The sequence below is a fragment of the Dermacentor silvarum genome, chromosome 11, assembly GCF_013339745.2.
Source record: "Dermacentor silvarum isolate Dsil-2018 chromosome 11, BIME_Dsil_1.4, whole genome shotgun sequence".
Taxonomy (NCBI): domain Eukaryota; kingdom Metazoa; phylum Arthropoda; class Arachnida; order Ixodida; family Ixodidae; genus Dermacentor; species Dermacentor silvarum.
In genome coordinates, this window is record NC_051164.1 from 117,927,784 (window position 1) to 117,954,744 (window position 26,961).

Below are 26,961 nucleotides of genomic sequence, written 5' to 3' on the forward strand. Positions count from 1 at the left end.
CGGCGCACGCCGGGTCAATCGACAACTGAAATAAAGCTTTTGACGTACAGGACGTTTATTAGGTCAATGCTGGAGTACGCGGCGGCAGCTTGGGATCCCTGGACAAAAGCTAATAAACTAAAGCTAAAAAGTATTCAATGAAATTGTATATTAGGTTCATCTATAACTGTTACAGCTAGAAAATATCCCCATCTAACCTCTTACAAAAGCTCAACTAGAAGAACTTGAAACGCGGCGACATCATGACAGGTTAAGATATGGACACAAAATCTGAAAATTTTACGAAAATGCTGAAAATGAATCCTCAGTATGCGATTACACCGAAAAGAAGTAGTCACTTAGCTCATTTTTCAGCCGATGGCATTATTCTTGGCGTTTTCGTGAGCACGCGCCACGCCGCCCGACCCGCGCAAGTTGGAAGGCGTGACGTCACGACACCCTCATCGGATAGCCAGCCGGCCGGCCGCGGTCATTCGAAGCGCGCCGACGCCGCCATCGCGAGCATGGATTCGAGTTCTGGGGCGCTATAACGTAAAATGATTCCAAACTGTTTTTATTCCAATCGGCCTCCACGATTGGTCAAAACATTTTCGGGCCACTCCCAACTTCGCCTGTCTGTCACGCGACGTCACGAAAACCGCGATAGCTCCCCATCTGATATAACGTGTACACAGTAGCGCACCAAGTTGGGTTAGTTGGTTGAAGTTCATATTGGCAAGATTTTAACTGCGCTAGGAACAGGGACAAAGGAGCAACGGAGGGCGAAAAAAAAAAAGACAACACGTGCGCACGTGTTGTCTGTTGCGCACGTGTTGACGTGTTGTCTTTTTCGTCCTCCTTTGCTCCTTTGTCCCTGTCTCTAGCGCAGTTAAAATCTTGCCAATATAACGTGTACACACTGATTATGCATGATTAAACCGCACAAAAGAAAAATAATCATTACTGATTTGAAGCCTTTTCACCATTAGCCCTCTGCTATTGGTCCAATGTATGTGAACCCCCAAACCTGTTAAACTACTGGGATACCAGTCAATAGTCCGACCGAAACAGGAATATGCATCCGCCATATGGAATCCACACCAAACATATCTCATCAACGCACTCGAAGCCGTTCAAAACCGCGCCGCAAGGTTCATCCATTCTATTATTCACATGACGTGAGCATATCTTACTTAAAGAAAGAATTGAATTTACTTCCCCTTTGTACGCGCCGGCGCACTGGAACCCTTTCACTTTTTCATAAGTTCTACCACACCTCGCTTAATCAACCACCCTATATCCTACCCGCAGCCCGAACATCTCATCGTACACGACACACTTTTCAAGTGGGCCGCCCTCGCATGCGCACTGTCACCTTCTCCGCCTCATTCTTTTGCCATGCCGCTACAGATTGGAACAACCTGCCCCATCAAATCGCCGCCATCATTTACCCTCGTACGTTTATGGAGAGTGTCACTGCGCACTTTTCACAATGAAAGTGACTTGTGTTAACATACTTATATGCTCGTGCAATTTTAGTTTGTATTATTTAGGTTTACGTGTTCGCGCTGACGTATGTAACACTTTAACTCATGTAGTTTTCTTTTGTTCTTTTTGTTTGCGTGTTCATTTCCGTATTATACAAATTATGTACTAATGTATTCCCACCCCTTATGTAATACCCCTGTCAAGGGGTCTTTAAGGTAATAAAATGAAATGAAATGTTTTCTGGATACGCCCATGCACTTCGCCTGTCTGTCACGCGACCTCACAAAACCGCGAAAACTCACCACGTCAAAGTGACGTGTACGCGAAAAAAAAAAGCATTAATCTGCCGAACAAAACTGAAAAAAATTTCTGAATAGCCACAGACTGCCTCGTTCTGAAAGGAATAGAAGATGGCTGCCCGCCGATCGCTCAGGCCCTCGCTACTCGCACCTGCCGGTGAGCATGTATTTATTTGCGCATGATAAACCTTTTTGCGTGGCAGTAAAACGTTATCGAGTTATTTCGGCATGCATACGACATCGCTCTGCCAACACTTCCTTGATGAGGATCCGTTTTAGCGGCATTCTTATCCTTCCGTTGCACGCCGCCGCGATTTTCGACCAGCCACCGCAAGCTAAGTAAAGGCCGTTTCACATGGCGCGATTGGGGCGAAAAAAATCGTTCTGTCGCGCACGTCGCAGAGCGATTTCCGCTGGCTGATTTCACATGCGTCTTTGACCGTGCGATTTCCGTCGCAGAGACGCCCAAGGTTGGTCCCAGCTCACAAAGTATCCATGCCTGCATCATTAAATAAAAACAACATGGAAACTAGTCAAATATTACAATTTCATATTATTTTTTTGAAAATAGAATAGTACCCAATTTTTCTGCCTTTAAACGCGCTGAGACTGCGATCGCTTAGTCCACAGTTGCGGCTGGTGAAAATGCTGCACAAACCACATAAGCGTGTGGCGTGGTTTTGTTTTGTACACTCTATAGTTGTGTTGTTGCGGTACGATGGAAGCCACAACTCTTCTACTGCAGTATTTGCCTCTCCAAAAGAAGAAGCTACTATTAAGTGTGCAAGTGCCTGGCACAATTTGTAGCAATGAAGACGTTGACGACGGCGACGATCGTGAGGGTACGTGCCGTATGTTGAAGGCGACGTCAGCTCCAGACCTGGATAGCATGCAGCTTCTCCTTTTAAATGAATCGTGCGAGCTGGAGAAAAAAATTGTTGATGAAGCTCCTGAGCCACAGGCGCTGGTGGGTACGCTCTGTTAAAGCATCATTGAAGCGCGACATTGCTCCGCTGAGCTTCCAACACGCGGTAAAACAGGAAAGTGCCTATTTCGACGGCGCTTGCTGTTACGTCACGTTCCTCCGCCCACGGAAATTCCAACATGTTGGAATCCCGTCGCGGAGAGCCTGCGACGTCACTGCGGTCGCTGAGCGACGGAATTCGCTGTGTCGCTGTGTGAAAATCGCGCCATGAGAAACGGCCTTAAAGGCGAAGCGGACCAATTGGAGAAGCCGGCACCACCCTCTTCATGCGGTTATATATCTTCACTGTGCCGACTCGGCCCCATACAATCCCTCAGCACTAGAGCGTGCTCCTCGCTTCTTGTCAGCCAATGCGGCGCCTTAGATGATGCTGCGCCTGCGACCTCTTACCTTTCAGTCCCCATCCCCCTGTGCAGCGCGGTTCAGGTGTCCTGTATTGAGAGACAGTTATCGCGCTGCTCTTAACCCAAACTTTCACCCTTTCCAACTATAATCTCCTTCTCAGCCAATGATAAGAAAAACCGCTGAGTGTAGACAATGTTATTGGTTTTGAAAGCGAACAAAGGTGACCTCCTATAAACGAGGAGAGTGTTTGATTGGGTTGTTCAGACAACGCTGCGCGTCACCGCCCGATGCTTGCGTCGGTGGTGACGCCAGGAGTTTGGAATCAAAACAGTTTGGAATCATTTTACGTTATAGCGCCCCTTATGCCTCTACCAGCGATGAGTACACGTCTGAAGACGAGGACCATTTGTGCTTCAGTGCCTAAAGCGACGTTTTGTTACGAAACTAACTGGAACGCCAATGCATTTCTCCGCAAAGTTCGGGAATTAATGTCTCGAAACTGGTGTCATCCTGGGAATTAATTCCAAGTGGATCCTCCTTGCGAACTCCACGGCTACAATTTGTAAATTGCAATAAGGGCCATCAGGTAATTAGTTAAAAGCTTAATTAGTGAATTTTTGTTAATTATTCGATTATGCATTTCAATTTCTTGTGCAAGTAATGTCCGCCTCTTCGAGTAGACCAGCTTATTAACTAGAATGGGGCAATCGGCCACAGGCAACCTTAAATAAATTTTGACTGTATGTATGTATGTATGTATGTATGTATGTATGTATGTATGTATGTATGTATGTATGTATGTATGTATGTATGCATGCATGCATGTATGTATGTATGTATGTATGTATGTATGTATGTATGTATGTATGTATGTATGTATGTATGTATGTATGTATGTATGTACAGGGTGTTTCAGCGAACACTTTAAAACATTCTTAAAGGTTGCCTGTGGCAGATATCACAATTCTAGTTGATGAGCTGGTCTACTCGAAGAGGCGGACATTACTTGCACAAAAAATTGAAATGCATAATCAAATAATTAACAGAAAGTCACTAATTAATTAACAGAAAGTCACTAATTGCCTGATGGCTCATATTGCAATTCACAAATTGTAGCCGTGGAGTTCACAAGGCGGATCGATCCCACTTGGAACGAATTCTCGGGATGACACCAGTTTCAAGATATTAATTCCAGAACTTTGCGGAGAAATGCATTGGCGTTCCAGTTAGGTTCTTAACAAAACGTCACTTCATGCAATGAAGCTCAAAATTAACTATATATATTGTTACGCCAGCAAAAAGCGTTTATTAATAAGCCAAGTAGAGTGAGTCGCGACGGCCTGGATCAGCTGAGTGCCGATTGAGATTCAGCTAGCTAGCGCACGTCGTCTTCTTTCTTCACACCTCTTGGATGCCCCAAATCCTTTTTAGGTGTAAACCCAGAACGCACGTAAGAGTGTCACATTGCCCTCCGCGCAGACGAAGCCCGCCGGGCAAATCAAACAGGTTGTCTAGAGATAAAGGGCTTTAAACGGGCGACATGCGAAAGTTCAGTCTTTGCTGACCAACGGTCATTTGATGTGAGGCGTGCTATGCGGTAGGCCAATTCACTGATACGATGAGTAATAACATAGGGTCCAACATAGTGGGCCAGCAGTTTTTCACATAAACCACGTTTTCTTGTTGGTTTCCACAGCCACACTAAGTCACCGGGGTCATATATCACGTGTCGGCGTCGGCGGTCGTAGCGTTCCTTCGAGCGTTCTTGGGAAACAAGAGTGCGTAAAGAAGCAAGTCGTCGGGCCTCTTCAGCAAGAGAGACAGTCTCGGATATACAAAGATTATCGTGACTTGAAAACGGCAAGATAGTGTCTAGCGTGTAACGAGGCGGACGAGCATATAGAAGAAAGAAGGGACTGTAGCCCGTAGTTTCATGCTTTGAGGTATTAAATGCGTAAGTAATGAAAGGGAGCACGCTGTCCCAGTTCTTATGATCTGACGCAACATACATGGACAGCATGTTAGTAAGCGTTCTGTTGGTGCGTTCCGTCAGGCCATTTGTTTGGGGATGATACGGTGTGGAATGTCGAAAATCTGAGGCACATAGGCGAAGCATCTCTTCGACCACGTCTGCAGTGAACTGCCGTCCACGATCGCTGATGATGACTCCGGGAGGTCCGTGTCGGAGAATGACGAAACGCAGCAGAAAAATACACACTTCGGTTGCAGTAGCCGATGGTATAGCAGCTGTCTCACAGTATCGCGTCAAGTGATCGGTACACACGACAATCCAGCGATTCCCATCAGATGACCGCGGGAAAGGACCGAGAAGGTCGATGCCGACTTGCTCAAATGGAGTGCTTGGGGGTGGCACTGGATGTAGTCGGCCAGGAGGAGCGCTCGTCGGACGCTTGTGACGTTGACACTCGTTGCAGCTGGATACATACTGGTCGGTCGTCTGACGCATTTTAGGCCAGTAGAACCTTTCTTGGACTCGGTAGAGCTTTTGCGCAGATCCCAAATGACCAGACGTAGGGTCGTCATGCATAGCGCGCAAGATGGATACACGGAGGCTTTCCGGGACCACCAGGAGATATCGTGGGCCTGTAGTAGAATAGTTCTTTTTGTACAGAACCCCATCACGAACGCAGAAACGAGAGGATGGTGCTGACTTCCTTGCGGTAATGAGCAGTGGCTCTAAAGTTCTGTCCTTTCGCTGCTCGATCTTGAAGGTGTTAATATCAGGAAATCCTGGCTCCAACGATGCGATATAGCGATCGAAGTCACAGTCCGTTGTCGGAAGCGGCAGACGCGAGAGGCAGTCAGCGTCGGCGTGCCGTCGGCCGCTTTTATAAGAAACGGTAAAATCATACTCCTGTAAGCGAAGTGTCCAACGCGCAAGCCGGCCTGATGGATCACGGAGGTTAACTAGCCAGCATAGAGAATGATGGTCTGTCACCACAGTGAAGGGACGCCCGTACAGGTAAGACCGGAAGCGTTGTACCGCGAAAATCACTGCAAGACATTCTTGCTCTGTGACTGTGTAGTTGCGCTCAGACTTGCTTAAGGAGCGACTCGCATAGGCGACGACGTGTTCTTTGGTGTCGACGCGTTGAACAAGGACTGCGCCGATGCCAATACCGCTAGCGTCCGTGTGAACTTCCGTAGGAGCCGCATGATCGAAGTGTCGGAGAATGGGATGGGACGTCAGAAGAAACTTCAGCTCACGAAAACTGGCTTCACATTCAGGGGTCCATTCGAAGGGAACGCCCTTCTAGAGGAGGCATGTCAGTGGATACGCGATGTTGGCAAACCCACGAATAAACCGGCGGAAGTAGGAGCAAAGGTCCAGGAAACTGCGTAGCTCTTTTACAGAGCGAGGTAGTTTGAAGGCTTCGACAGCAGCAGTCTTCGCGGGATCGGGTCGTATGCCGTCCTTGTCCACTAGATGGCCAAGAACCAGCGTTTGGCGCTCTCCAAAATGGCATTTCTTCGAGTTGAGCACCAAGCCTGCTTTTTCCAAGCAGTCTAACACAAGGTCGAGACGTGCGTTGTGCTCACTGAACGTGCGCCCGAAAATCACTACATCGTCTAGATAGCACGTGCACACTTCCCACTTCAGACCACGCAGGATGTTGTCCATGAAGCGCTCGAAAGTCGCAGGCGCATTACACAGCCCGAACGGCATCACATTAAATTCAAAAAGTCTGTCCGGTGTTACAAATGCCGTTTTCTCCTTGTCTGCCTTGTGCATAGGAATCTGCCAGTACCACGACCTCAAGTCGACAGACGAAAAGTAAGATGCTGATGAAAGGCAGTCGATGGCATCATCAATACGTGGAAGTGGATACACGTCCTTTTTGGTGATGGTGTTTAGGCGACGGTAGTCAACACAAAATCGCCATGTACCAACTTTCTTTTTAACCAGGATCACTGGCGCTGCCCACGGGCTACATGATTCTTGGATAACATTCTTATTTAGCATTTCGTGAACTTGATCGTTGATCACCTTGCGTTCCGATGGTGAGACTCTGTACGGCTTCTGTCGCAATGGTTGGGCAGATCCAGTATCTATGCGATGGTGTATTCGAGAAGGGGGAAATGATGGTGGCCCCTGTTGCTGTGAAAAGTCAAACAGTCCGGCGTGTTTTACCAGAATATTCGCCACTTCCTGACGCTGGTTAGTGCTGAGTGACTTGTTCACCATAGTTAGAATGGGGGAGTCCGCTAGAGGGCATGTATTAACGAAATGGCGTTCATCCGAAGAATCAGGGGCTTCTGTGAGAATGGATAGTGACTGCACTTGATCTTCATGGTAAGCGGCAAGTTTCAGACCCTGTGGTAGTATTGCAGGTTCACTGGAACAGTTTACGATCCATAAGCCTGTGCGTCCGTGAACAACTGAGAGCGTCAATACGGTATCAGCACATTCCTCTTGATGCAGCTCAGATGAATGGGCTCCACGGTAGCGTCAAACGTTACGTCGGTGGTAGGGAAACAGGTGACCGAAACACACGCAGCACTGAGCACACAACGGAGGCACTACTGTATCACTGGATACACAAAGCACACTTTCGTGATTTGGTGGGCCTTCCGTAAACGCGGCCGAAAAGCTCGTATCTACACTAATTTCTCCTGTTCTGCAGTCGACAGTGGCACCACACAGTTTCAAAAAATCAAGGCCCAGGATTATGTCATGCGTAGAATGAGACAGAACTGCGAACTCCGCGTTAAATATTTGACCGCCCAAGATAACGTCCACATTGCAAACCCCGACAGGATGTAACAACTCCCCACTCACTCCACGAAACGTATCAGCCCGGTCCCAGCGAAACATCACTTTTCGTCCTATAGGAGGCTTTTAAATGCAACACTCATCACTGAAACTGTTGCTCCCGCGTCCACTAAGGCCATTGTTGAAACTCCGTCAATCAGTACAAACACCTTATTCTTAAGCATACAAATGGGTGGAGGTATCTCTGTCGACATTGTTCAGCGACCTCACCTCCAACGGCCGCGCTGACTACAGTTTTCCGGAGGTGGTGACGGGTAGCGACGCCGCGGAGACGGCGACCGGCTTACGCGAGGAGCGCGTGGTGGTGTCAGGCTGCGATCGGATGCTGGAGAACGGTTCCGCAGCGTCGCCGGGTGTTGCTTCCTGGATCTGTGTACGCAGGTGAGTACGTTTCATCAAGTGGATCGCGGTACCGCCTTGATATCGTAGATCGGTCGAACCTCGGTGGTTGGCGGCCGGCGATTGCAGTACCTGGCAATGTGGCCCAAGTCGCCGCAGCTGTAGCACACAGGTAACCGACGATCGATGAACGGCTCCTCGAAGCGCTCAGCCGTGGAGGGTCGTGTGACCGAGTGAAGTGGCTGAACCTGCTGAACAGGAGAAACAGTCGGTCTGCGTGGAAACCTGCCGGGGCGAGGGTGTTCTCGTCGTTGTTCGGGCGTAAATGTGCCTTCACGAGGCCATGGAGCTCCTCTGTGGTCCGTGACACATACCGACGGTTGCCACGGAGCGCACGATGCTGCAGGCGCCGTGTGTTGCGGGGAATAGGCAGCAGGCATGACGCTGCACGCAAGTACCTCGTGCCGCCGCAGTTCTTCACGCACGATCTGCCGTATAGTGGATCGGCGGACGGGCTCTCATCGACGCTGGTAACGGTTGTCACATTCGCCAGTCGTCCAAATTTTGGCGCAATGCGACGAGTCTTCAATGTCTCAAACGTACGGCAGTGACGTACGACATCTGAGACGGAATCAACGTGTTCCCTGCCTATAAGGAAATTGTAGACATCTTCAGCAATTCCTTTAAGGAGATGTCCGACTCGGTCTTCCTCCGACATCTGTGAATTCGCTATTTTGCACAGCTTGGGGATCTCTTCGATGTACGTAGTGCACGTTTCTCCAGGAGTCTGAGCTCTTTGAGCTAGGGTTCGCTCCGCGCATTTCTGTTTGGCGTAGGAGTCTCCAAAACACTTCTTAATTTCTTCAACGAAGCGCTCCCACGTTGTCAGGGAGTCTTCCGTGATTTTCAAACCACATCAGCGCTGTTTCACTCAGAAAAAGTACGACATACTCAAGCTGAGTGACAAAGTCCCAACGGTTGTAGCGGCTCACCCGTGCGTAGTGTGTCAGCCACTCGTCGACATCTTCGCCCGCTTTTCCCGCGAACGAGCGTGGTTCCATGTAGTGCTGCAACGGTCGAACTGGCGTTGACCTTTGAGCTGGTACACCTGGCGCTGGCGTTTGTCCACTTCCGTCCTGAGACATGATGAACGTCGTTGGCGAGAGACCGGCAAGACGGCGGCTCCGGCGAAGTTCGAGATGTTGCGGCTCCGTGGTACGTAGTGTCGTACCCAGCACACTCCACCACTCTGTTACGCCAACAAAAGGCGCTTATTAATAAGCCAAGTAGAGTGAGTCGCGACGGCCTGGATCAGCTGAGTGCCGATTGAGATTCAGCTAGCTAGCGCACGTCGTCTTCTTTCTTCACCCCTCTTAGATGCCCCAAATCCTTTTTAGGTGTAAACCCAGAACGCACGTAAGAGTGTCACAATATAATATATATATATATATATATATATATATATATATACATGATGTGGCAACGGCACTAAAATATTGTTGGAAGTCAGCGCACTGTTTGTCGTCTCTCTCAGTCCTTGTCCTTCGCGCTGTGCGGGCAAGTTTGCACTCGGGCGTGCAAAGCTTAGGCGCAGCGAAAGTGTCAAACCTCAAGTCTTACTGGCTGCTACTGCTAGGTACTAGGTTTAACTTAACTGCGCATGTAGGGAAGGTATCCTCGCGCGATCATTTGCGGAGGTACACCTTCCCTTTCGCGACATTTCGCGTGACTAGCGCTGGACGCGTCGGCGCCTACGAGCGACAGCGTTCCTGGCATGCCACAAATGCAGGCAGGCAGGCAGGAAGAGCCGTGTCTGTGCAACACCACCTATACTCCATCTCACCACTACCGTTCAGCACTACCAAAGCTACGGGGTGTAAGCAAGCCGCATGCTTGCGCAGCAAAACATAGTTGCATATGTAACGGCCTTGTAAATGGCAGGGTTGAGACATCCGCGCTTTCTTGGCGCGTGTCACGTCACAATGATAGATAATACGTTTATTCCACTCCGCATGTGTGTCGTATGCCTTTAATCGTTCTATCGGTAAACGCCAGCAACTCTGGTTACAAATCAACATGGCAGCACCCATGTAGAACGGACCGCCCGCTTCGACCCGAACTTGCGCTTGCTGCTCGTGCACTGCGCCAACAGCAATAAATAAATGGTGAAATCAGCGATCGGTTTGTTTCATCTTTCGCTGAGGACAAAGCATCAGGTACGTTTTGTCGTTATTTGCGTTATTTGCGAGATCAGGTATTTCTTTCGCCACGCCTGCTAAGCCAAATGCGCCTAGAATTTGTTAATGGTTCTTGAAAATAGCGCAATATAGTTACGAAAGCATTGCTGTTGAAGCGTCAGGACACAAATTTGAAGCAAATACAAGCGTCATTTTGGAACTTACGGGCCACACAGCGCACGACGACGACTTCATATATGTTCGAGGCGGAAGGCACTCGCTTCAGGCGGTACCGCCAATCGCCATTCGACTACGGCGTTGTCGTCTGCTCGAATGTGCGCTCTTCGTTTGTCGTCTGGATGCTCAATTCGCACACAGCCGGATGGCGGAATCTGTGTCTGCCGTGTCGTCCGTCGTGTGTGTACACCACAAATGGCGTCCAGTGAGTCACCGGGGCGTTACATCTCTAAGTTATCCCATTTTTCGAAGGAGGCGTAGTTGATGGCCCTAAATGTGTTTGGTCCGGTCCGCAGAGAACTCGTAAGTGCGCCAGTGTTAACGCGGTTATAGAGAGAGCCACTCTCCTGACAAACGTCAGCGAACGCTCCCTTTAAAGTGGGTCACTGAGCTTCGCAGAAATGGCAAAGTGGCATCCCCGAAGAAGTTATCCCGTATTTCTAGTATTTTTTGGGTTAATAAGCGAGCCACAATAACTGCAATGAGCGTGTATCGACAGCACGGCGATTAGACGCCGTGGAGGCGCTGAGCAAAGAGTGAAGCGCGGAGGAATACATGCGCAGGGTCTAGTCGCCCTTTCTATTGGCTGAGGACCCGGTAGCCTCCACAGTGCTGAGGGGAACTTCTGAGATGGAGTATAGATAGCACAAGGCCTACGCACTCCGATCATGACGTCATGGTACCTGGCCCGACTGCCATAGAATCTAATGGGGATGCTCCCGTGTAAGCAACAGTGATTTTGACGTCACCGCTTTCGTCACGCCAGCCTTGGCAATGGAAATTTCGGGACAGGTAGCATGACATCATAGATCGGAGTGTGTAGGCCTTGTGCTATCTAGGTGGTGTTGGTCTGTGTCGGGCGAAGCGAACGCGCACCTGCACCGGTGGTTACTAGGCAACGCGAGGTGACGTCATCGCTACTGCTTCGGCGCATGCACGGCTAGGCAACGCGGGCGGCGCCGGCAGCAGCTGTGCGCGTTGCCTCGTTGGTGCTGCTACAATTTATTTCTCTATCTCACTCTCATTTTCTCTTGCCCTCTCCCGAGCATGCTCTCCTTCCCTGTCCTTAACGTCTCATGTCAAGGCAACATGTGCACGGCACGCAGAGGAGGCGAGTTACACGCCGCTCCGCGAGGTGGTTGCTAGGCAACGCAGTGACGTCATAGCTCGGCGAGGTTTTGCGACAGCAGGCGCCACTTTTTACGGTTAGCTAGAACAGCTTCGCTGTTAAAAAATTGGCTGTGGCTTAACTGAGTTATGCCTGGGTGTGCGTAGCGAGAGGCACGATTAATCTTATTGTTTAGCTTGGTTCTCTCTACGGTTACATCTTTATCGTTTAGCCCTTATGAAAATGGTTATATCCTGTATGATTACTGTATGTTTCCTAGGGGTCACACGAGGAAACATCCTTTATGTTTCCTACGTGTTGAAATTTGGCCACTGCTTTTATGATTCCTTCATGTGTCCGTCCTTTATGTATCCTTCATGTTACCGTACTTTATGTATCCTAGATGCTGAAATTTGGCCACTGCTTTTATGTTTCCTTCATGTGTCCTTCCTTTATGTATCCTAGATGCTGAAATTTGGCCGCTGCTTTTATGTTTCCTTCATGAGTCCCACCTTTATGCACCCTTCATGTGGCCCTATTGATAAGATCCTGTATCCCGCATTTTCTGTAGACATGCATAGATGAGTTCTCTGTGCCCATTTTATATTTATGCACATTCTGTGAGTTTTAAAGATATGCATTGGTTTTTATTATATGGTTTATTATAAGCGTACTGATTGGAACTCTGCTAGGGCACAGAAATTCACACAATATTATTCTATAATAATAATTTCAGTATAACACTTGCAGTACAACTTGTACCTTCCTCACTGCAGTGTCGCTGTTCTAAATATGTTTTTGTCAGAAATATAAAGTGTAATGTTTGGATGGAAAGATGTCATGTTGGATAAGTGCTTGCACTTTTAAAAGAAAGTGTCGACAATACTTTGCAAAGGTTTCTCTGAAACTACAAGTAGTTTATTGGACTATCTGCATGTTACTTCCATATGTCACATCGGCTCACAGCAGACCTGTGGAATGGGGTTGCTTGGATGAGAGCTCACAAGACACCTGAAAAACAAAAGGCCAAACGTTTTCACTTATGCAATAAATTTCATATAGCCAAGAACAGTTTGGCCTGTATGCACACAGCTAATTGAAACGTGCAGAAGTGAAAAGGATTGAATTGAATTTTATTCCGCATCAAGAAAAAATTACGAGGACAGGTAAAAGCTGTAAGAACAGCTTGAGGAGCCCTGACCTCCTAGCACACGGGGAAGCATAAAAGCGTGCGGCTAAGAGAGTACAACCTACTAAGAGGAAACGCTTACAGGAGTTATAAAACGTCACTTGAAAAGGGGATTATCAAGCTGTCATAAATAGAAAAGAAATCATCGCGTTATACAAACATTAAACGCAGTTGTTTTGGTGATGGCACTGTCAACACTGAAGCTTTAAACTAATTATTTTAAACAGACTGCGCTGTTGCTATCTGCCCGAGCGTGTTGTTTGCTATCTGCTCGAAAGTTTTTTTTTTTTTTTTTTTTTTTTTTTTTTTTTTTTTCCCCGAGCGTAAAAGACGCCCGCGAATGCACGCAAAATTGCCCTGCGACTGGCTGCTCGACGCGCTTTGCGGGTATTCGCCGGCATCTTTCACGCTCGGAAAAATACTTTTATGTAGCACTTACGGAGTAAAAGAAAGCTGTATCGGGAGTTTCTCATGTCGCTCTACAACTTTCTCATTGACACTTTTAGTCTAATAATAATAATTGAGAAGTTCATTAATTAAGACTAATTATCTAATGAGGTGGAATGAAAAAAACCTAAGTATCTCCAAGCGACGGCAAACAACATTACCTTGGTTCTGTCAAGCTACGTAACATTTGCATAGTTTTAAAGTTTGTCACAAGCTAACTGAAAAACCCTGTATAAGCGACAAGAATGCGCGCAAGCGCGAGACTTGCTTACCTTTCAAGAAGTGAAGTAATCAAACGCTCCTTGTCTCGAAGGCACCTAGGTGCCGACGCTCTTTCTGAAGCAAACACTGTCTAATTGCCGATGAACTCCAGCACACGAAAGCAAAACTTTCAACAAATTCCTCCACACACCATGATTCGAAGCCACAGCACCACGTTTTTCACGAGAGAACCCGGACAGGCGAGAACAAAGGAAGCTCGGATGGGCGCTGTAGTACACTCTAGACACTGGCGTTTCACACGAAACATACGGCGAAATAATAGCATTACATAAGTCCAGAGGTTTCATGATGATTAATACACACGACAGGGACCACATTTTGTCGAGACACTTTCAAAACATGATTAAATTACCGTCATGCTGCAACGAGCACTCCTACACACACAACGTGGCCCAGCGGGCCGGGCATGGACGATGATGATGATGATGATTTGTGGCTAATGAACCCTTTGTAACGGGTGGACTCAATATATTAGTGTCCTAGCCAAAAGAAAGAAACAGAAAAAAAAGAAAGAAAAAAACAATCTATACCACATAGTCAGGAGTTATGTCACACCCGGCACCGTTCGCGATTGTTTTACCGCTCTCCACCACCGCTCTAGGCGAGCTTTAGTTGTGGCTACGCCCTCGAAGCAGCGGCCACCTTCAGCGTCGAGAAATCCGAGGGCCTGCGGCATGGTGGTGCCCTCTTTTGGGGTGGGAGACAACTTCGCACAGTTAAGGACCAGATGCTCCGCCGTCTCCCGCTCGCTACCGCATACCCTGCACACAGCGGCCTGCACCTCAGGGGCGCAGTCAAACCGGCTGCGGTAGTCAAGAGTTCGGAGTGCGCCCGCACGCGCCTCGAATAGAAGGGCGCTGCCACCACTGTTGTCGTAGATCGGCTCCGGTGTGATGGTCCCCTTGTTGTCGCAGTACAGGCGGAGCGTCGTCTTCGAGGCCATAGCCGATTTCCACAGCTCTCGCTCTGTCTCACGCACATGGTCCTGAACTCCCTTAGCCGTCTCACACCTGGCTCCTCCGGTTTCCGGATAGTTCAAGAGGCCATATTTTCGCCTCAGGAACTGGACACGCGCCCTCCATTGTGTCTGGATGCCTTTAAGGTAGACGTACCTAAACACCCTGCGCGCCCACCTACCGTCATCCATGTTGCGCAGACGGCACTCAAACGCAATTTTGCTCTTGGCCTCTCGAGCCTCGAAGGAGGACCAGCCGACATCGCCCTGGATGGCCTCTACGGCAACTCGGCCATGGCAGCCCAGGGCCAGGCGGCCTACCTCTCGCTGCCCACGTTCTAGCCAATCACGGGTTGGTGCCGTCAGGCATATGGTTGAGTTCGCGAAGGTCAGTCCAGGCACATGCACTGACTTCCACAGCTCGCGCACCATGAGATATCGGCTACAGCCCCACAGGCATTGTCGGCGCAGTATGCGACTGGCCCGCTGTGCCGATTGTCTCAGGTGCGCCTCCGTGTTCCGCGTTGACACCATCTGAGGCACTAAGCACTACACCAAGATAGCGGTACTCTTCCGCTGCCGGGAGCCTCTCGCCATCTGGGAGCACCATAGTCGGATTTTCCCGGTCCCCAGAGAACTGTACTACCGCCGACTTCCTCGAATTGAAGGCTAGGCCCAAGGTGCCAAGGTGTTTGGCTGATGTTTCAACCAGCTGCTGCAGTTGGGTTTCATTTTCGGCCAGTAGCATAAGGTCGTCCGCAAAAACAAGGCCAGGAATCGTCCAAGTTGTTGGGGTGCTGTCAAACGAGAAGTTGAGTGTGAACCCCACGTCCAAATTTAGAAGGGCGTGCTCAAGACTCGCTGCATATACAGCAATGGGGAGAGGGGACAGCCCTGTTTCAGGCCTCTCTTTACCTCCACTGGTCGGGCGCGCGTCTCCCCAAAGCGGGTTTCAATGGTGTTGCCAGTGTAGAGTCGGCGAAGTAGGTCGATCCACACGGGCGGCATGCCGAGGTCATCCATGCGAGATAGGAGGAGGTTATGCGGCACGCTGTCGTAGGCTTTGGCTACGTCCAGGAAACAGGCAAGTAAACCTCGCGATTCCTTGCGCGCAATCTCAGTGCACTGCATGAGCACAAATAGGTTGTCCTCGACCCGCCGTTTCTGCCGAAAGCCATTTTGCAGCTCCGTGAGTGCCCCGCTCTTCTCCGCCCACGCGTTCATCCAGCTTTTGATGACCTGCATGAAGATTCGGTAGAGCACACTGGTGACCGTGAGTGGCCTATAGTCTTGTTGTTGGGCACTGCGTCCTCCCTTCTTAGGTATCAGGCATACTCTACCGCGGAGCCAGTCTTCAGGAACAGGGTCGCCTGCAACAATGCCGGTGAAAATTGAGGCCATGGTTTCTCGTGCTCGCTGCCCAAGTTGTTTCACGAGACCAGGGGAAATCTCGTCAAGCCCTTTGGCGCTGTGGGACCCTATGTGAGGACGATGATGATGATGATGATGATGATGATTTATTGGCATCCCCTTTGAAACGGGGTGGCGACAAATAGTCACCTAGCCTGCTTGATTTAATCAGGTATACTACACATGTTCTTTATCTCGCATTTTTGTATACCTTTTTCAAAAATTTAGCTTGTACCGCTGCCTATGATTTTAAGAGATCAGGTCGTATCCATCTTTTCCCTGCTTTTTTTCCACCAGTACTCTAATCGTCTCTTGCTGATCTCTACGGCTGATCTGTTTATGTTTCCTTCCACTTTAAACCCAAGCGCTTCTGGGAGTTGCACGTTACCTACGGTTCTCGCTGGGTGGATCCCGTCGCATTCCATTAGGATGTGCTGAGTGGTCTCTGGATCTTTACTGCAGCATACACATGTCTCATCTAGTTCCGAATATTTGTTCCGATATGTTTTCGTCCTTAGGCAACCGGCTCGAGCCTCAAATAGCAAGGCACTGCCCTTTGTGTTATCGTACAGATTTTCCCTTCTAATTTCTTTCTTCTCATTCTTGTAAATCTCCATTGTCCTTTTCGTTTCCATTCTTTGCATCCAATTCACGGTCTCTATTTCTCTCACTTTCTTTCTGATGACCCCTGGTTGTCTATTTACAGTTTCGATTATCCTGTACTTGGTTGCCAACTTCCTTGACCTCTTCCTCCATTCTGTGTCCACGCTTTTCATGTAGAGATACTTGTGCACGTTAGCCGCCCATTTATTTTCATCCATGTTCCTGAGCCTTTCTTCAAAACTAATTTTGCTTTGTGCTTCTCTGACTTCAAAAGAGGCCCAACCCATGTCTCCATGCACTGCCTCATTTGTCGTATTACCGTGTGCTCCCAAAGCCAACCGGCCTACTGATCTTTGGTTAACTTCTAAACCCGCCAATATATCCGATTTTAAGCATATAATGGCATTTGCGAATGTTAGCGCTGGCACCATTACTCCTTTCCAGATTCCACGCACCACCTCATACTTATTGTGGCCCCACAGTGCTCTGTGTTTCATTAATGCTGCATTCCGCTTCCCCTTTATTTTCAGATTATCTTGGTGGTTGCTTGAGTAATTCTTTCCTTCGTTTATGTGTACGCCGAGGTACTTATATTGCTTCACTATGGGTATTACTTGCTGTTGAATTGACACCACGAAGTTACTCGTGTGTTCATTAAAGATCATAATCCCTGATTTCTCTGTGCTAAACTTAAGGCCTAGATTTGTCGGCAGCGCCACACTGCGGTAAACAAGTGAACGTAGCCTCCGAGATCTACATTCGTTTCTAGAAAATGCAGTTTGAAAAAGCACGGCCTTCGAGATTTAATTTTGTTACGCCGAGGAAGTCGTAGCTGGAAAGAAGGCCGGTATTTAAACAGCATTTATTAAGTTCAAAGTACCTGGGTGTGCTGTCTTTTTTTATAAAACATATGCAGGAATTTCAGGCGAACCATGCGCGAACTATTGCTGGCGGACACGAGCCAATCAGCGCTCAGCCCGTGCACCTCTGCTCCGTCTGCTTGCAATGGCGGACGGCCTTCGGGCGGCTGCGAGAACCACCGAGCACAAATTCGTGATCACCGCTCATATACACGCTTCTTATGGCGCGAAGTGTCGTGTTTAAGAGAATATATGTGACCTCATCTTGAATCGGTGGAACCATATTTCCTCGTAGCGTAAGAAATAAAGACGACAAAACGTGCCGATGGCTCGCTTGCGGCGGCAGCTGGCCATGCTCCGTTCACAACTTTCACTACTCAGCCAACTGACAATTAAAAATTATTCAGTTGCGCGCCCACGAAAGCATTTACGGGATCCGCGCTGCCGTATGCTTATACCCCTGCGAATGTCAACACAGCAATCACACGCAGTTTTGAAAACACAGGCATTTTCTAGCAGCGACCGCACGTTGTGAATTTGTTAGTGAGCGAATTACAGCGTGTAATTTGCGTAGAGTACAAAAGGAAAGATAGCTTGACAAAGTCGAGGTCCGAAATAGCCGAGCCCCCCCCCATTATTTTTACCTGGATACGCCAGGTAGATCTATCCGTTGCATGTGTTAACAGATAATTACTGTGTGCACTCTATGTTACCTCGATGTGCACTCGAGGGAGTGCACAGCCAGGTAACATCGAGGGCACACACAGGTAACATCCTCCCGTAAACACAAAGGACACATCCTACAGGGAAGATTAAGTTTGCTTCCTCGAGTCGTACGAAAGGATGAGTAAACATGCGGTACACACGAAGTATGTTTCCTCGAGGTCACATAAAGGACAAGGAAACATAAAGGTCACATAGGTCACAAGAAGGAAACAGACAGGAAACATAAAGGTCGTGGCCATTTTCATAGGGGAGCTTCGTACGTCTGAGTGTTTAGGTTTGGTTGTTACCTGCCGTTAAGTTATGGTTACATTAAAGACTAGACATTTTTAAAGTGTAACGCATTTATTTTGAAAGTTTTCATCTTGTTGTTTCTCAATTGCCACAAAGACGGCCCCTCGTGTACTTAGATTTAGGTGCACGTTAAAGAACCCCAGGTGGCACAAATTTCCGGAGTCCGCCACTACAGCGTGCCTCATAATCAGATCGTGGTTTTGGCACGTAAAACCCCATAATTTAATTTTAATTTTTAAAGACGGCCCGATGGTCGGTGAGGCGGGAGGATAAGGTGTTGTCGTCCACTGACTTGAACACGTTTCGGGTGCTATCCTCATCTGAATCCACTCGCCTGGCCGCTTCGTACTTACGACGCTTCTCGAGGCGTGCTCATTTTTCCTCCGTATCCTCGACTCGCTGCCTCCCCTTGGTTTCGGTCCGACGACGAAGCCTGCCTTCTTTCAGTCTCTCTGACTCACTTTCCATATCTGCCGACGAAATTGACCCTTTTCGCGGAGCAGTTTGTTTTAGAGAAACGAGATCGCGCTCACGGCGGCGCGCCATACCTCTCCTCAGCGACCGCGCACGAATACGAAACAATTACCGCTTCTACCTTGCTTCTGTGCGATCAGCTGTCGGAAATGCGACTGAGTTTTCGCTAACACACTGTGCTCCAATCATGCTAGATTGAATCATGTGGATTGAAGACGTGTGCATTATTGGCTGCAAAAATAGTAACTGGCATGTTAAGGAATAGAATGAATCTGTGTGGCCAAGTTCGCGGACCGCTGCTGAAACTGTCGGAACGTGTTACCAGCACTTCGTGATGTACGGCTTTCCTCGAGGATACAGAAATTTGCTCATCCGCCAGCCTTGTATCGCTAACCCTCAAAGAAAGGCCTTCATCCCTAGAACGTCGGCAAGAGTGAGTACCACTCGTTGAACAATGAAAAAGGGAGTAGCGCCGCTTACTGTCATAGTAAGTTTCGTGCACGTTATCTATACACATCTGTCCCAAGTGGCAGGGAAACTTACGCCCACTCTATCGCCGACGTATCAAGAATACACTTAGTGAATGGGCGCACATTTGAATATATGCGCACTGTATACGCACAATAAATGACGGATTACACCTATGGCGCACGAATGGTCGAAGCTGAATGTTTCGTGACGGTCCACAAGAGTACGCGAGTTACTAGATGTAATATATATTTGCTACAAGCTATTACAATGTACAAAACAGCTACGTTTCAAGCCTTGTGCCCAGGAAGAAGAAATCTATCGGAACTGAGCACACCGGCGAGGGATTAGGCAGAAAATAATCAGATAGTTGCCGCACCGAGGAACTTCACTTAGTCAGAAACTGACAAGCCACTGCTTCAAAATATTTGCCGAATAAAGAACAAAGAGCAAAACACACTAATCCTGACTGAATTCCTAATCGGAAAGCTTGGATAGCTTGGAATACATATTTAGCCTCGCTTTTAGAACAAGCACCATATACGCTGCTTGCGCCGTTTGGACATAGCTTAATAAGCTCCGAAAGCGCTTTTGCATGTTCTCTGAAGCTGTGATCAAAGCTTCGTGTCGTCCACCTAGTCACCGTCTACGATATCTCCGAAAACATGGGTTTTCTAAGCCGCGCCGGCGTCATACACTTCCATTGTAAACAAAGAGGCAACGGAAGCAGTTGAGGCAAGCAATGGACGCGTCACCACGTGATCAAACATGGCAGCGCCCACGGGATCGCCGCGAAAAGGGTCAATATATACGACGCAATGCCGGCACCGCCTCTGTTGCAACGCGGTTTCACTGGCTCCTCATCTGACTTCATGCCAGTTGCAAGCGGCGAACGCTTGCAACACAACTGTGGCGGCGGCGGCGCCGCGCCGTTGTAACTCGAGCAGACGACGCCAGATGGCGCGGCGAGCGGCGCTGCCAGCTGCGGCGGTTGCTAGGCAACGGCTCAGCTCGCGGTGCGGCCACCGGCCATAGCGAAACCACAGAGAAAGGAATTCAACAAGAGGGGACACTCCCATAGGCACCGGGCGGCCGTCGTAAGGCGCCAGCGGCGCGCCGGCGATGATGATGATGATGATGATTTATTGGCATCCCCTTTGAAACGGGGTGGCGACAAATAGTCACCTAGCCTGCTTGATTTAATCAGGTATACTACACATGTTCTTTATCTAGCATTTTTGTATACCCTCTCATTATCTTTCTTTTTCAAAAATTTAGCTTGTACCGCTGCCTATGATTTTAAGAGATCAGGTCGTATCCATCTTTTCCCTGCTTTTTTTCCACCAGTACTCTAATCGTCTCTTGCTGATCTCTACGGCTGATCTGTTTATGTTTCCTTCCACTTTAAACCCAAGCGCTTCTGGGAGTTGCACGTTACCTACGGTTCTCGCTGGGTGGATCCCGTCGCATTCCATTAAGATGTGCTGAGTGGTCTCTGGATCTTTACTGCAGCATAAACATGTCTCATCTAGTTCCAAATATTTGTTCCGATATGTTTTCGTCCTTAGGCAACCGGCTCGAGCCTCAAATAGCAAGGCACTGCCCTTTGTGTTATCGTACAGATTTTCCCTTCTAATTTCTTTCTTCTCATTCTTGTAAATCTCCATTGTCCTTTTCGTTTCCATTCTTTGCATCCAATTCACGGTCTCTATTTCTCTCACTTTCTTTCTGATGACCCCTGGTTGTCTATTTACAGTTTCGATTATCCTGTACTTGGTTGCCAACTTCCTTGACCTCTTCCTCCATTCTGCGTCCACGCTTTTCATGTAGAGATACTTGTGCACTTTAGCCGCCCATTTATTTTCATCCATGTTCCGGAGCCTTTCTTCAAAACTAATTTTGCTTTGTGCTTCTCTGACTTCAAAAGACGCCCAACCCATGTCTCCATGCACTGCCTCATTTGTCGTATTACCGTGTGCTCCCAAAGCCAACCGGCCTACTGATCTTTGGTTAACTTCCAAACCCGCCAATATATCCGATTTTAAGCATATAATGGCATTTGCGAATGTTAGCGCTGGCACCATTACTCCTTTCCAGATTCCACGCACCACCTCATACTTATTGTGGCCCCACAGTGCTCTGTGTTTCATTAATGCTGCATTCCGCTTCCCCTTTATTTTCAGATTATCTTGGTGGTTGCTTGAGTAATTCTTTCCTTCGTTTATGTGTACGCCGAGGTACTTATATTGCTTCACTATGGGTATTACTTGCTGTTGAATTGACACCACGAAGTTACTCGTGTGTTCATTAAAGATCATAATCCCTGATTTCTCTGTGCTAAACTTAAGGCCTAGATTTGTCGCTGCGCTCCCACAGATATTCGCAAGTATCTGTAAATCTTTTTTATTGTCCACTAGTAGCACAATGTCGTCTGCGTACATCAATCCAGGGACCTTCTGTTGCACCATTTGTCCATTACGCATGTAGGATAAATCAGAACCTAATTCGCTGTTTTCCAGTCGTCTTTCTATGCCCTTGACGGAAAGCGTGAACAACAATGGTGACAGAGGGCATCCTTGCTTCAATCCTTGGTGCTGGTGAACAGCGCCGCGAACGGCACCTGTCAAAGCACTGGCATGTGAAGCAGACGACGGGACGAAGGCGCTCGGTGCTTCCATGTGATTTGGCACTGCGGGTTTTAAGGGCCGACGCACCGGAAAACGCATTTTCGTGTGTCTGCTTTTGAGAAAGGTCGTCACTTGTACGAGGCAGATCACATTCGTGGCATCAGGTAGTACATAAAGCAGAAAACGAGCGCAAATTGCGATGCAAATGCACCACGCGAACGGAGCTCACCGCGGCAAGCTAAGACGTGGAACTCCAGCAGTTATATTCCACATGCTATTTTGCTTTGCGCTTTAACATTACCGCGTATTTAATCATGGAAATATGCGAATGACACAAAAATTATGGACAGAAAAAAAAAAGGAGACATACGTCTTCCTTATTTTGTTTTTTGAGCTGCTTCGCCGATCGCACATGTGTCAGTAAGTTCCCGCTCTCTGCCCGTTGTAGTTCTTTTATCTTTGCAATGCTTCCCCATTCTTAATTGCTTATAAACTTGCCCAATCTTCAGTCACGGCCCATTTTATATACGACGGGAGCCGTCGGTGGCGGCGAGTGTGAACACGCCACTGCGTTGGTGTTCGCCGTCGATGCACAGCACAGTCGTGTGCCGGACGCAACCAGAGTTGGGAATTGCTAGGAAGGAAAATGTACCTGAAAAGGAAGACTGATACACTGATAAGACGGCAAAATGACGACAAATCTGAGTGTTCGCCTTCGGTTCCCAAGCTCCGGAGCCGTTACACTGCGGAGGCGAAGACAGGCAAGTGGGACACGAAGCTCTTGCTTATGAACGGCTCTTTTATTAACGTTAGAACAACTACACTGTACCAAATCAGCGTCGGAAATGTACAGTGCACAGCGATTGAAGCACTGGCAGCGCGCGGCTGCCGCCGTTTTTTTTTTTTTTTTTTTTTCGAGCCACAGGTGCGCGCCTTGGGACCAAATGCAGTCATAATGCGTTAGGAAGGTTCTCGCTTTCACTCTACACCACAATGCATCAGTTTGGGGTCCCCAGCGCTTACAGTCAGTGCAAAAAGCGCTGGCGACCATGCGATTCGAGTATCGCGTTTCAACTGCTGAGCACTGAACGCGCTGCTGCCTATATACAGACCGCACATATACAGACTTTCCGCCTGAAAAACGCGATGCCGCGATGAACAACGATTGAATTGAATGGCCTAACCAGCTTCAGTCATGTTTCAGTAACTGTTGGTGCACCCGAAAACCCAACATGCTTGATCAGACGTGGTTTAATTCACGGCAGCGCCAGCTGCGCGCGGCCCGGCCGCCACATACCATTACTTTCGTGGCGCCGCCGCATGAAGGCGCCACCGGTCCAAATTCATCCCGCGCCCGGGTAGTGTGCCAAGCGGTCGGTGTCAATCACTTACATCACTTCCCGTTTCGGGCGCGCGTATTTTGAACGCAAGCTAGCACGCCGGCTGCCCCCCCCCCCCTCCCCCCCCCCCTTTTTTTTTTTGCTCTTCGTGCAGAATCGGTTTATTATTTAGTAAAAATGATTGCGAACGATCTCGTAAAGTCCCATCGAATCTGTGCCACGTGCAATTTCACAAAGTAGACGCAAGACCTTTTGCGCAATGAGGAAATATTTATTTTGCTCTATATAAAAGCTCGTTCCGCGCTTTTTGTGCGTTCATCCAACGTTGTGACACCAGCAGGTAAGGCAGTAGTTCCTGTATGAAGCTCCACCGGATGGCACCAGCTGAAAAAAAAGTAAATTACAAGCATGTTACATTAGCAAGCACGTAACATCATGTTACAAGCATGAGTCATTTTGGTATTTAGACATAGGAATACTGCGTGTAGAGGCGAAACGTGCGAAAGCGGTAAATGGGCGGCATTACAAACAAAAGCAATTCGCTTTTACATACATGGCGTAGAGAATACCCGACTCATCCCAAACATATATGAAAACATCTGATTTCCAAGCGTTCCCCAATTTCCGGGCATTATTTCCTGCACTTTGGCAGCACAAATACACGAGCGACTTCGCGTTTCCAAAACTTGGCCTCGGGCGACGCGACGGTACGCTACATACATAGAGACGGACGCAACAGGCACTCAAGTCAAATGCGTGGGTGCAATGCCTTTTTTCAGTCCTTTAGAAGACGTAATTTTCGAATTACAAGTTTCTGATATGTTCGTCGTTCGCGCGTTCTGCCGGCGCCAGCAGCACACCCCATGTTATCACTCTTGGCAATCGCCCATCGCGTTTTCAGCAGGCGTGAGTACCGAAAGAAGGTATATGTTGTTGCGGAGCCACAAAAAACGTCACAGACTTGTCCCTTAAGATTCATTACACGCCAAACTAACTTTATCACCACGGCCGAGCTGCTTATCGCTAACTGCGTCAAAGCGCGCTGTGCGGCCAGCGTGCCTCAAAAGTACCCCAGAAAGTAACGAAATTACTTTTCAGTAATGTCTGGCGTCAGAGAAAGCGGCACAAACTTCTCCTAGCAAGATGCACTAGACTACACACCACGGCTGAGTTCTCGCTAACTGCGACACGGCGCCCTGTGCGGCCAGTGTGGCTCAAAAACCGAAATAAGTTACAATAGTCTCATAGGAAGCGACGGAAACATGTCTCAGCACGATTCATTAACTCAAATTAACTGCGCCAGGATGGCCGAGCTGTTTTTCGCTGACTGCGTTTGTTTTTCGCTAACTGCGTCTTAAGTCTCAGTCCCGTGCCATAAGCCTAATTGCGTCGTAGACTGTGAAACAAGATTTCTCACCTTGCCGTAGTCCAATAGTGCAGTGGTGTCTTGTCTCAGTGCAGAAGGAACGCAAGAATACGCCGAGAGCCCAATAAACCAGGTTACATTTAAAAAAGAAAAAAATGAAGGAGACAGACGGGGGGTCGCCGCGCGCGAGCGCTCAGACGCGCGCGCAGCCATCCTCGCTGGCTTCGGGGGAGTGTCTGGCGGATGACGCATGTATCTAGCGCGTCATTGACCTGTGGCTATGGTAAGGCAAGGAAAATAAGTCGCAAAGCTTAAGTTCATTTATACGCAAAACGTTTTAGTTTTCGCGGCAAAGACTTAAAAAAAAATAAATCAATGCCTGTTAACGTAAGTTCACTTTCTTTTTTTTTTTCGATGCTCGCGGCATCTAACGTTCGGTGTCAAAAGTATAGCGTGACGTATGGTGACGTGTTTCCTGTTGCCAGTTTTTGCCGAGTGTCCCCTCTTGTTGAATTTCTTTCTCTATGGCGAAACGGCGAGAAGGTGGCCAGTGTAGCTCTGGCTACAAAAATCGCACTTTCGACCGACAGGCGAAGCATCGATTGCGATAGCAAATTAGTGGACAGCTATACGAACCTGTACCTCTCTAAGTTAAGCAGAGACCGGGCCGAACGGCTCGAGGGAACTACGGTATCTGTATAGAGCCTTCAGGTATGTTGCTTTTTGTAGTTTCTCGACTGCGCTGCCCAGTGTTCAAAAAAAAAAAGTCGCAGTTTCGCCCGAAAGGCGGAGCATCGATTGCGATAGCAAATTACTAGGAAATTCGTGTTGTCTCTTTCTTCGTCCCATGTGTTTTTTTTTTTTTTTTTTTTTTGCGGTAAATTCCGAAATCATGAATCGCCAACTGGCCGACACCCGCACTCTTACTATTACATTACTAGTATTCACTACTACAGACAGCTATACGAAGTAAGGATAGTAGTTTTATTGGCCGCATAAACTTGTAAACATAGGCATACTAACTAAATGAACTAGTATGGCGTCACGCGCGCACAAGCAAACATGAACACATCTCACTCGATGACCGCGGAAAGTCGCGGTCAAAACGCTGGAGTGAGGAAGCGCGCTGCAACATCCAGCGAATTGAACTTTGTGCTGCGTCTCGCATCAACGCGAACTAAGCCGCGAAAACACAGCGCACGGCGGATTGTGACCCGACGCAGATGGCTTTCAAGATACATCGGCCCGGTCGGGCGCGCACGGCCGTCAGCGCTGCCCGGAAATCTGTTTTATTTTAGGTGCGAAGCACCTTATGCGCTCGCGCTGTCGGCATCTCATGTCGTCGTCGTCACGGTAAAGCAAGCGGCTCGCACTCGGCACGCGCTCGTGCCGCTGCTCCCGCGTTCATCTTCCACAGCTGCCTGCGTTGCCTCTCATCATTCCAGCGTAAAACTTCTCTTCTGTCGTCGTAATGGGGAAGCCGCGTTTACGAGGTTATGAGTCATTGCTTAAGGCAGTATGAGCACCGCTAATGAGAGGTGCATCACTGCATGTTTCGCACCTCCCCAGGTTTTACGATAGATGAGCTGCTTTTCGCTCAATGGGTCACTTGACACTTACGCATAAAATTTAATTCACCGTTCAAACCGAGCCTACGACTTAACTCTTGCTAACTGTACTAGCTAATAAAGACTAAGACTGTAAGAAAGGCGTCCATATAATGGCCAAATTGCTGAGGGAGTTAAAGAAAACAATAATGGTTTCGCTAGTACTTCATGGTAAAAAACGTCATCAAGCTTGTCCTAAAATATTTATTATATTAGTTCTGTTTCCATGGTTCAACATGTGAGCCAGCGTTGCGGCTCGCGCTTGAGGCTATGCTGCCTTCGGAGCACGCGGCTGTTGATACAGTGCAAAGAAGACCGACCTGTGGAAGACGTTGTTCGCGAGGAAGGGCGTGAGCGTGACGGCGGCCGTGCCGACGAACGCGACGAATGCGACACCCGCCATAGCGAGCGCGTACAGGCGCAGTGCGGCCAGGTTCTCGCGCAGAGCGCCCAGGAAGCCCAGGACGGCGGCGGAGAAGACCGCGCCGCCACCCACGAGCGCCGCCAGCTCCAGGTTCACGCTGAGGCGCATCACCAGCGTGCTGAAGTACGTGGCCTGCGCGC

At 48.6% G+C, this 26,961-nt stretch overlaps 2 protein-coding genes and 1 long non-coding RNA gene across 6 annotated transcripts in view; 1 reads left to right on the forward strand and 2 right to left on the reverse strand.

Annotated features, from left to right (window-relative positions):
* LOC119433928 (suppressor of tumorigenicity 14 protein homolog) overlaps positions 1-26,961 on the forward strand; it is a 261,357-nt gene that overhangs the window by 157,063 nt on the left and 77,333 nt on the right. The window lies entirely within an intron of this gene.
* Positions 1-26,961, reverse strand: part of LOC119432858 (tetraspanin-33) — a 57,701-nt gene that overhangs the window by 12,920 nt on the left and 17,820 nt on the right. The window contains exon 2 of the mRNA XM_037700009.2: positions 26,718-26,953. Within this exon, the coding sequence (XP_037555937.1) occupies positions 26,718-26,953 (236 nt within the window). The remainder of the gene's footprint in view (positions 1-26,717; positions 26,954-26,961) is intronic.
* On the reverse strand, positions 23,675-25,004 carry LOC125941621 (uncharacterized). Its single transcript, XR_007464487.1, has 2 exons — positions 24,842-25,004; positions 23,675-23,808 (listed from the first exon to the last, which is right to left on the reverse strand). It is a non-coding gene; the product is annotated as an uncharacterized LOC125941621 (long non-coding RNA).